This window comes from Triticum urartu, chromosome 5 (genome assembly GCF_003073215.2).
Source record: "Triticum urartu cultivar G1812 chromosome 5, Tu2.1, whole genome shotgun sequence".
Taxonomy (NCBI): Eukaryota; Viridiplantae; Streptophyta; class Magnoliopsida; order Poales; family Poaceae; genus Triticum; species Triticum urartu.
Window position 1 is genome coordinate 582,029,823 of NC_053026.1, and position 11,676 is coordinate 582,041,498.

At 45.2% G+C, this 11,676-nt stretch overlaps 3 protein-coding genes across 3 annotated transcripts; all 3 read right to left on the bottom strand.

Moving 5' to 3' along the window:
- Window positions 1-1,124: 1,124 nt before the first annotated feature.
- Window positions 1,125-2,231, bottom strand: LOC125506117 (BTB/POZ and MATH domain-containing protein 2-like). The gene has a single exon (XM_048670989.1). It carries the CDS (start codon window positions 2,202-2,204, stop codon window positions 1,125-1,127), a length of 1,080 nt encoding a protein of 359 aa, XP_048526946.1. The 5' UTR covers window positions 2,205-2,231.
- A 2,023-nt stretch (window positions 2,232-4,254) lies between these two features.
- On the bottom strand, window positions 4,255-7,757 carry LOC125507452 (BTB/POZ and MATH domain-containing protein 2-like). Its single transcript, XM_048672028.1, has 2 exons — window positions 6,714-7,757; window positions 4,255-4,266 (listed from the first exon to the last, which is right to left on the bottom strand). The coding sequence occupies exons 1-2, from the start codon at window positions 7,755-7,757 to the stop codon at window positions 4,255-4,257; spliced, it is 1,056 nt and encodes a 351-aa protein (XP_048527985.1).
- A 1,393-nt stretch (window positions 7,758-9,150) lies between these two features.
- On the bottom strand, window positions 9,151-10,667 carry LOC125506119 (BTB/POZ and MATH domain-containing protein 2-like). The gene has a single exon (XM_048670990.1). It carries the CDS (start codon window positions 10,338-10,340, stop codon window positions 9,279-9,281), a length of 1,062 nt encoding a protein of 353 aa, XP_048526947.1. The 5' UTR covers window positions 10,341-10,667; the 3' UTR covers window positions 9,151-9,278.
- Window positions 10,668-11,676: the final 1,009 nt, after the last annotated feature.

Sequence of the window (11,676 nt, forward strand, 5' to 3'; positions counted from 1 at the left end):
AAGGACGGTATACGAGTTCTCACTGAACACGTGTCATGCATTGGAGGTGGCGGACGTTGCCGCTGTGATCGGACGGGTGATGATAAGCTTTTCCCTATAATATATTCTTATGATGAAGTTCATGTATAAAAGGGACTATTGTTTATGCACCTAGTATTCTATCCATACTTTTTTCTAAGTGTAGGTATTTTAGGATCTCATATGGAATTCTTAGGAAATAAAAAAAATGAAGATTCCTTGTATTTCTTATTCTGAATTTCAAACAAACAATAGAGTGTATTATGTAAAAGCAATTCCTAATTTACATATAATAATAAACTAAATTTGGCTCTTTATCGCATCTAGATGTATTTCATATGTATAGACTTGATCTATGTTCTCTGAATTTCTTTATCAAGGATTTCATAGGGAGTTTGACTGAAATCCTATTAGCAAATTTCTTTTATTATTTCAATTATTATTATTATCAGTTGGGTTGTACTCCCTCCGTTCCAAATTACTCGTCGTGGTTTTAGTTCAAATTGGTACTAAAACCACGACGAGTAATTTGAAACGGAGGGAGTATACTTTATCCACCTAGTAAGTGTTCTTATAGTAATTTTATTCAAGCTTTTCTATCAAAGATTTCGTGTGGAGATTGAATGGAAACTAAAACTATTTTTATTCTGATTTCGTGTGCAGATGACACACACACATCCGTAAGATTGTTTCTGCAAGTGTCGTCCGTAAGATTTTCGATTGGCAAACATTGGATAATCAAACAACACTTTTCTTCTTCTCGTAGGAAGAAAAAGTAACCATACTAGTCGCCTGAACATATATTAAACTGAATGATCGGTACTTACAATTTTTTTCTGAAACATGCATGAAACCATACATGGAGAAGTAGCATAACAGTTGCACCGATTAGTACTAAAAGTTGGATGGCATATACTCCCTCCGTTCCTAAATATTTGTCTTTTTAGAGATTTTAAATGGACTACCACATAGGGATGTATATAGACATATTTTAAAGTATAGATTCACTCATTTTGCTCCGTATGTAGTCATTTGTTGAAATCTCTAAAAAGACAAATATTAAGGAACGAAGGGAGTATATGATAATAATATCAAACAGATTACTACTAAATTGCCATGATAACATCGTTTGCTGATTTAAATTCAGACGGGATCATTCTAGCTATGAGCTCCTTGAGAACAGATGGGCAGCTGGATTTGAGATGCTCATACCCATCACTTGCCACCATCGCATCAAAGTTGGACAGAGAAGCAAGGAACTGCAAACAAGCTTCTTTGAGACGATGGAATCCATGCTGCTCAGCTAAAGCCAAGCTGGTTGCCACCATGTTGGAATCGATGTGATTGCCCAATTTCTCCTCACATATCTGCTTCAGCCTGACGATGTTGAATCTGTCAGCAGCTACCAGGAGATGGCCAGCCATAACCACATCAGTTTCGCCTTTGTTGCAAGCCGTCTCAAGCAGAGGAACCGAGTCGGTGTATATGAAGTGTAGCAAGGACTTGAACACATCAGCTTCCATGTCACGAATTTCAATAGGACTAGCTGCAGAACTCTCCTTCATGGCGCTGAGGAGCTCAGCCTTGAAGACGGATGACCTAGCAGCAAGGACACACCTGTGAGCGGAGAATCTCTGTCCACCAACCTGAAAGACTAGGTCTGCTGCGTCTTTGTTCTTCAGGAGGTCACCAAGATGTTGGTGCAGGTCGCTTGGAGCAACCCTTGTTTCTTCGCTCTTGATCTCCTTCATGACAGGGAGATCACACCTGATGGTGAGACAATCATCTCTCAGATGCCACGATGCCTCCAGATCAGCCTTCTTGATCACGAGTGCGGAGCTCCAGACTGAACCTTCAGAGAAGGTACGCATAGGGTTGGTACGGCTGTATGAAGGCACCGGTTCTCCATTCTTGTCAAGTACACTGACCGAGAATTTGGCCTTCACATCTCCGGCATCGGCAGATTCATGAAATAGATAAAGAGAGATGGAATCGCCATTACTCGCCCAGACGTCGTTTGGGTAATATCTCACGGCCCATTTATGGCCTCCAACAGTGAAAGGGGTAGAAGTCAGATTCTCGCCGATCTTGAGTTGCGCCTTGACTCTTGAGTATTCATCTACCTTGAGCACAAATGACCTTTCCTCAGATATCATGGCCACAGAGATCTTGCGTTGCTCTGCCATTCTGGGGGCGGGATTGGGACTCGGGAGTACACCTTGGAGTGGGATGGGAGGGAGATTGGCGAGGAAAGATTTTGATGCGCCTATCTATATATATAGAGAGAGGCGCAGTTGGGAAGTGAAATCCATTCGTTTCACATTTTGTCAAACGAAAACAGTGGTCTGTTCACACTTGGATCTAGCAGATGTTTTCGTCCGCCTAAATTTGCTGCATGTCATTTACTACTCGTTTCGCCTCACGAGGAGACGCCATTGCATTGCAGCGCTCTGCCATTGGTGGGAGGTGAAAGGGGGCCACGATGGAGCATTGACAGATGAACAGGTTTTTTTTGTTTGCCGACGAGTTGAATTGTGGATCCAGGTCACACTGAACGACGGGGGAAACAATAATGCTACACTTACTGATGCATTGCATCGGCAGATGGAAAGGTTTGCTTGCCGTGGCGCGTATTGTTGCCGTTTCTGAAAACGTGGAGACAACGGATAATATATCCAGCTAGCTAGTGCTCTGTTGTGAACAAAATCTGCAACCAAGAACCTACTCGTCAGGTTGGTGCTCGCGTGAAGAACGCATATGTCATGGCAGATTTCATGGTTTGTTAAAGCTGCGATGTTAGGGGGAAAAGACATATAATTCAGAAGCATCTTGACGTTTTGGGCGGGCAGAACAACAGGCAAGGGGAGCGTTTGTGGTGCACCAAACTCAAATGACAGTACTCCCAGGTAGTCCTGGACATCTCAGGCCCGGCCCTAAAATCCAGGGCCTAGGCCCAATGGGCTTGTCCGTGGGCCGGGCTTGGGCCTGAGTTTTGAGCCCATCAACAGGGCCTGGACGGGCTTGGGCTTGGCATATTGGCATTTTAAGGAAGAGGCCCGGCTCACGGTCCTAAGCCCTAAGGGCTTTTTATGAGATGGGCCGGGCTTGGGCTTGAAAAGTAGGCCCGATGGTAGGGCCTGGGAGGGCCTGGGCCTCAGTTTTCTGCCATGGGCTTTTTTAGGCCCGGTCCGGCCCGGCCCATGGCCAGATATACTCCCAGGTGTACCTCTATATATATAGATAAGACTCTGCAAAATGCTAGATCACGTTTCTTTGACACGCCAAAGTACCACAGTCCAGCTGAACGCAACGACCAGAAGAAATCATCATCCACACCACGAGCACATTTTTGTGATCACGTTAAGCAAATTAACAAGCTGTGTAGAGATTTTGGAGAATGTTTTCACTGTACTCGACCGCAGTAACTTTTTCATTCTCCAAACGCATCACATCATGCCGATGCAGAGGCCGGGGGTTTCAACCTCCTTTTTGAAGATTTTTATTTATTTATTTAGCAGACAACATAGATACATCCATGCTTAACTGAAAACTAGAAAAAACCTGGTTTCCCCTACAATCCCTTCAGTCAACTTTTCTGAAACTGAAACCGGACTGCTCTCAACAGCATCACAAGTACACAGCTGCTGAGCTGCACTACCAGCAATATTCAGAGAGCCTTTTAAAAAACCAATATTCAGAGGACTCAGCATTGTCATGTCCCTATATGGAGGCGTAATGGCATGGTGAACTGGGGCTGGTGGCATGGATCGTTTACTACAGAAGCAAAGCACCAGCCGGTGAAATGAACTGAATCTCTCTGCGTCCTTCCTCTGTATTTCTATCATTCCTCTCTAGATCTTCTTCCTCCTTATGTGTGGTTGCTCTCCACAAGCAACGGTGTAGTATGTTCTGGCCACAGCAACGGCTTATTAAAAAGAAACAGTAAAAATGTGAACTACCGTTGTAGTCGGCCACCAAAAAAACAGGGAAGCAGTGAGGCGCCCCTTGCCATCGGCTCTTTTCATTTGGTCATTCTTGACTGATTCTTTTTTTTTTTTGAACCATGCAGGAGAGCCATTCTTGACTGATTCTATCGGAAGCCTCATCTGCAACGGTTTTAGTTGGTACAAAGGCCCAACGTGATGAAGCTTCTATTTTCAAAAGAAGAAAAACAGAGTACAGACCATTTATGCGAGCATTGGAACAAGGATGGCACTAATTCTACCGACGTTTTCGCTAACGCACACTCTACATAAGCAAAATGTCATGTAAGCAGACTATAAGTCCATTATTGTTATTTGCTCTAAGGAATCAAAACTTTCCTTCCACTGTTTGATAACACATCAGTAGATATGGGAAAAGAATTCTATGAGACTAGGTCTCACGCGAGACCCATCCTGATGAAGAGGATTTATTTCATCTAAGGGGATTTATTTCATTTCCTCTAAATTCCAATCGTTTGTTTCCCAATTGGCACTTCTGGCCCGCCGGAAGCATGTTTCTGTCGTGTCCATCTCTAGGCTTTTTCAGGTACGTGTCCATTGGTTTTGGGAGGTTGATTGGCAAACAACGGATAATCAAACAATGCATTCACTCTTCTTACAAGAAAAATAAATCAACCATGATTGCCTGAAAATATATTAAACCAAATGATCGGTACTAAGCTTTTTTAAGGAACATGCAAGAAACCATGCATGAAGAAGTAGCATAACAATTGCATCAATTAGTACTAAAAATTTGGATGACATATATGATAGTACTCCCTCCGTTCTGAATTACTTGTCTTAGATTTGTCTAGATACGGAGGTATCTAGCACTAAAATGAATCTAGATACATCCGTATCTAGACAAATTCAAGACAAGTAATTCGGAACGGAGGGAGTAGAACCAAACAAATTACTACTAAATTGTAGTGAGAATATCCTTTGCCACCTTGTAAGGACATATTTATCCCTAAGTGTTTTGGTGATTGATGACAACGCATTTGCGGACTAATCGTGTGCCATGAGTTTTCCAGACACTTCTTTGCTAGGCACAAGACGATTGGGTGCCCCTCGAAGACTGACGAAGACGGCGTCTTTTCTACGTTTCTTTTTGGTGGATTTGAGTCGTAGGAAAGCCGTACTATTAAGAGGGGGTCCGTGTTGGAAAGGTTTGGGTGGAATCATCACATACACGTCTCCTTTTATCCCCTCCTTCTTCCTTGGAGCTTCCTCCGTTTTTCCTGCCTCCTTTGACTGGCTGCTGTTGTGGTTGCGGTAGTACTGCTCCTGGATCAACGGTAGTACCGTAGGCATCCACGGCAGTACCGCGCGGTGGCGCGGTAGTACCGCTGGTGCTCACGGTAGTACCGCTCCCCTAGAGCCGCACTACCGCTGCCCACCAGGCTAGTGCCGCCCCTTTGCGGTAGTAGGAGCGGATGTAATTTTTTACATCCGCACCTGCCGCGGTAGTACCGCTTTCGCCGTGCGGTAGTATCACGCTATGCGGTCAGGCAGTAGTGCCGCCCCTCGGCAGTACTACTATGTCGGGTTTTTGCTACTTCCGTTTATTTGCGAAAGTAGGCACGGTAGTTCCCCTTCCCCTTGGCTGGGACTTTTGCGTTGCGGTAGTACCGCATGGGGGGCGCGGTAGTACCGCGCGTGCGGAAGTACCGCCCCCAGCTTGCGTCTGTTTCTGTGCTGGGGTCGCGGCAGTACCGCATGGGGGGCGTGGTAGTACCGCGCGTCCGGAAGTACCGCCCCCAGCTTGCGTCTGTTTCTGTGCTGGGGTCGCGGCAGTACCGTGGGACGGTACGGTTGTACCGCACTGCCGTGCGGTAGTACCGCTTGGCTGCAAGCAGTAGTACCGCGCGGCCTTGCGGTAGTACCGCTGGCCAGGCGCGGTAGTACCGCTGGCCGCGGGCTGGTTGGTGGGTAACGGTTGGATCTTTTCCACACGCTATATAAAGGGTCTCCTTCTTCCCCGTTGACTCACCTCTTCCACCATTAAAGCTCCATTGCTGCTCCAAGCTCCATTTTCGCCCGATCTCACTCCCTAGCCAACCAAACTTGTTGATTTGCTCGGGAGTGGTTGAGAAGGCCCCGATCTACACTTCCACCAAGAGATATTTGATTCCCCCCTACTAATCCCTTGCGGATCTTGTTACTCTTGGGTGTTTGAGCATCCTAGACGGTTGAGGTCACCGCGAAGCCATAGTCCATTGTGGTGAAGCTTCGTGGGGTCGTTGGGAGCCTCCAATTGAGTTGTGGAGATTGCCTCAACCTCGTTTGTAAAGGTTCGGTCGCCGCCTCCAAGGGCACCAATAGTGGAATCACGGCATCTCGCATTGTGTGAGGGCGTGAGGAGATTACGGTGGCCCTAGTGGCTTCTTGGGGAGCATCGTGCCTCCACACCGCTCCAACGGAGACGTACTTCCTCTCAAAGGGAAGGAATTTCGGCAACACATCCTCGTCTCCACCATCTTCACTCTTGGTTATCTCATGCCTTTACTTGTGTAGCTTATTTGTTTCATATATCTTGCTTGCTTGTGTTCCTATTCATGTTGCATCATATAGGTTGCTCATCTAGTTGCATATCTAGACAACCTACTTTGATGCAAAGTTTAAATTGTTAAAGAAAAGTTAAAAATTGTTAGTTGCCTATTCACCCCCCCCCCCCCCCTCTCTAGTCATCCATATCAATCCTTTCAACACCTTCCATTCAGCCGGGAGGATTCTAGCTCTGAGCTCCTTGAGAACAGATGGGCAGCTAGATCTCAGATGCTCATACCCATCACTTGCTATCATTGCCTCGAAGTTGGGCGGAGAAGCAAGGAACCGCAAACAAGCTTCTTTGAGACGATGGAAGCCATGCTGCTCGGCTAAAGCCAAGCTGGTGGCCACCATCTTGGAATTAATGTGATTGCACAATTTCTCCTCACATATCTGCTTTAGCCTGACGATGTTGTATCTGTCAGCTGCTGCCAGCAGATGGCCAGCCATAACCACATCAGCTTCGCCTTTGTTGCTAGCCATCTCAAGCACAGGAACTGAGTCGGTGTATATGAAGTGGAGCAAGGACTTGAACACATCAGGTTCCATGTCATGAATTTTAATAGTACTAGCTGCAGAACTCTCCTTGGCGCTGAGGAGCTCCGCCTTGAAGACTGATGAGCGAGCAGCAAGGACACACCTGTGGGCCAAGAAACTTTGTGCGCCGACTTCAAAGGTTAGGTCTGCAGCGTCCTTGTTCTTGAGGAGGTCGGCGAGATGCTGGTGCATGTCAGTTGGAGGAATATTTGCCTCTTGGCTCTTGAACTCCCTGATGGTGACATCGCACCTGATGGTGAGACAGTCATTTCTCAGATGCACCAATGCCTCCAGATCAGCCTTATTGATCATGAGTGGGTAACTGTAGTCTGAACCTTTTGAGAATGTACGCATGGGATTAGTATGGCTGTATGAAGGAACGGCTTCTCCATTCTTGTCAAGTACAGCAAGCACGTATTTCGCCTTCACGCCTTCGGCATCAGCAGATTCAAGATGCAGATAAAGAAAGATGAACTCGGCATAATTCTTAAGGACACCGTTTGGGTAATATCTCACGGTCCACTTGTGACCTCCAACACTGAATGGGGTAGAAATCACAAGCTGGCCGTTGTTGAGTAGCGCCTTGGCTCTCGAGTATCCATCGAACTTGAGCACAAATGACCTTTCCTCAGATACCATGGCCGCAGAGATCTTGCATAGCTCTGCCATTCTGGGGGTGGGCTTGGCTTGGTAGATTGGACTAGCAGGATGGAAGACTGGCGAGCAAAGATTTTACGGAATCATGTACCTATATATAGAGGTGCACTTGGGAAGTTAAATCCATCGGTTCACATTCAGTCAAACAAAAAATAGTGGCCTCTTCGCATCTCGATCTAAATGTTTGCGTCCGCCTGCCTGCCTGACATTTACTACTCGATTACCTTCACCAGTAGACGCCACTGCACTGCAAACGAAGACAAGCCAAACAAAACATTTTCATCTGCCGATACAGTGCATGCAACAAAGATGATCAATGTGACTCAAATCAACAGTCATAAAAAAAACTTTCATCTGCCTATATAAAAAAAACTTTTCTTCTTTTTGCGAAAAACAATAAACTTTTCAGCTGCCAATGCTTCACCTCCCACAAAATGGCAGAGCGCTTTGCTGAGAACAGAAAATCAGCAAGAAAGAACTATACGATCTGCAGTATACTCCGGGAGTAGTATAATTCAGAACTCGGAAGCATCCTGACCATTTGGAACACCAATGACAGTATAATCCAGTTGAATGTGTTGCAACTTGCAGATATAATTCAGAACTTTTGGTCGGCCGAACAACAGTCAAAGGGTTATACCAATGAAAGCACTATATAATCCAGTTGAATGTACCGGCCTGAATGAATCATCATGCACACCACAAGGACATTTTCATGATCACGTTTAGCATGTTAAGAAACTCAATTTTAGCGTGTTTTCTCTATACTCGACCGCAACAACTTTTTCTTCCTCCCACCAATTTAGTCAACAAGACAGCAACCAGATTAACCTTTGGCGCTAGTTTCACGGCAGTTAACTTGTTTCTCCTACAATACTTTAAAACGGACTTTTCAAAAACTAAGTCTGAAGCCTGAATAACCCTCAACAGCATACCAAGTCCTTAACACAGCAGCAATACCAGCGATATTCAAAGGGGAATAACAATCAATGACCCTCACAACTTCTCGGAGTATTAGCTAACCGAAGATATTATAATCAGTGGTTGAGGATTACATGCAGATTTTTTTATTTTATTTTTGCTTAGTGCTTTAAACTGAACTACAGTACAACACATGATCCTAAAATCCACATAAACGAGCAGGGGGTAATGAAGCTTCTATTTGCTGAAAAAAAAGGATAAAAACAGTCGTCTAGACAATCCATGCAAGGCATTGAAAGACGGATGACCCTAATTCTGCATCCAGCTGAACCTAACCATGCACCCATGAAGTAATCGAGTAATCGACTCAATAATAATAAAACTAATGCACGGTGGATAATCAAGGATACAAGACACGCACATGGGCAGTCTCTATAATACTTTCTTTTATCTCACAAGAAAATAAAATAACCATTCCCATCAGGTGAGTGATTGGATGATTGAAAAGTAGCATTTTTATTTTGAAACATACACGATACATGGAGATGTAGCATAATATCCTTTGGTAATAAAATTTGGATGACAGTATATGATAATGGTATATGGCAGGCATTACTTCCACATTGTCATGATAATATCCTTCGCTGATGTAAATTCAGCCGGGATGATTCTAGCTATCAGCTCCTTAAGAACAGCTGGGCAGCTGGATTTCAGATGCTCATAGCCATCACTTGTCATCATAGCCTCCAAATTGGACGGAGAAGCAAGGAACTGCAAACAAGCTTCTTTGAGACGACGGAAACCATGTTGCTCAGCCAAAGCCAAGCTGGTAGCCACCATGTTGGAATCAATGTGACTGCACAATTTCTCCTCGCATATCACCTTCAGCCTACCAATGTTGTACCTGTCAGCTGCCACGAGTAGATGTCCGGCCATCACCACATCAAGCGCTGGAGGAACCGAGTCGGTGTATATGAAATGGAGCAAGGACTCGAACACATCAGCTTCCATGTCCCGGATTACAATGGTACTACCGGAACTCTCCTCCATGGCGCCGAGGAGCTCTGCCTTGAAGACGGAAGACCGAGCGGCAACGACACACCGATGAGCGGAGTATCTCTGTCCGTCGACTTGAAAGGTCATGTCCGCTGCATCATTGCTCTTCAGGAGATCACCGAGATGCCGGTGCAGGTCACTTGGAGGAACCATTGCTTCTTCGATCTCCTTCATAACGGTAACATCGCACCTGATGGTGAGACAATCGCCTCTAAGATGCGCCGATCCCTCAAGTTCATCCTTCGGGATGAAGTCATAGTAGCCACAGGTTGGAGCTTTCTTGGAGAAAGTATTCACAGGGGTGGTACGGGTGTACGAAGGCACCGGATTACCATTCCTGTCAAGCACATTGAGCGTCAATTTCGCCTTCACTTCTTTGGCACCGGCAGATTCATGGTGCACATAAAGAGATATGAAATCGTCACAATACTTGGGGCAACCGTTCGGGTAATATTTCACGGTCCAGTTGTGGCCTCCAACACTGAAAGGGGTGGAAGCGACGAACTTGCCGTTCTTCAGTAGCCCCTTCACTCTTGAGTATCCATCTATTTTGAGCACATATGACCTTTCCACGGATTCGGCTACCATGGCAGCAGGAATCTTGCAGGGCTCTGCCATTGCGGAGGTGGGCTTGGAGTAAGATGGAAGACTGGCGAGAGGAAAGATTCGTTTTGCTGCGCCTAGCGATATCTATTCCTTCTCGCCGTCGTCCGGTGGTGTCGCCGGAAGCACGCCGCCGCTGGCGACAGGGATTGGAGGATGTGGCGATAGGGCGTGGGGAGGGAGCGCCGGGGCGGGGATTGGGAGAGGGTGGAGGTCGACGGCGGGAGATGATAGCAAGCAGGGAGAAGCTGAGCGCGGCGGCGGGAGCGGAGGGGATCGGGGGGAGAGGCACGCCGGAAAAGGGGTGGCGGCGGAGCGGAGAGGGGATTAGTGCCTTAGGTTTTCTGCTGATTGTTCTTACCAGACGTGCTACTAATCAGCGTACATATAAAGACGCGTTTGCTTTTCTTTTTCCAAAATAAAAGAAGTTTTTTTTGTCAAACAGGGCAACTTTATTTAGCAACTAATAATATGAATCTATATATCAATATAAAAAGATTTGGAAAAACAAACCCACGTCAGCCATCAAACCATATTATCCAATAACCTAGATTGCTTCGGGTACAAGCAATCAACATATTATTTAACATGCAATTAATATCATATCAAATATTGATATCGGCACTTACCAAAAACAATGTATGCATTAACTCATTTAAATTAAATTTTGAAAAAAAATCTGAATCAAATCGGCACTTAATAAAAACAACATCATGCATTAACTCATTCAAATCGATCGACATTTTCCAAAACAATGGCATGCATTAACTCATTCGAATCAAATCTTAACCAAATCGACATTTAATAAAAACAGCATCATGCCTTAACTCATTCAAATTAAATCTTAAGAAAATCTCAACTAAATCCAAAGTTTTCTTGTACTCATACTCAAATCAAATCAAATCAAATCTTGCCAAAAAAAATCAACTACGATCAAACTTGGCCGGCCCATTTGACGCGTGCACGCATTTTTCTAGTTTTTTTTCTATGTTTCATTTTTTGGTTTCATTTTCATTTTTATTTTTCTATCACTAACCTATTATTTTGTGTTGGCATCTCTACTCTTAAAAGGACAGTACGTAGGTCGTTCCTTTGTTTGTTGCTGCCCTCACCATTGATCGATAGGACCCCCTCGATCCCATTCCCACCGATTTTCTTTTATCCACGACCACCACCGATTTTCCTTCACCAGCCCCATCGTTTTTTACTCAACGAACCTTCCATTCCCAAAAAACCCGAACCTTCCGTATACTTGAGCAGCAAGCCGCTCGCCCCTCCTCGCATGAGCCACTCCTCTCCCCATTCCTCACACCCCCTAGGGTTCATTGTATCGCAGTCGCACAAGACTTCT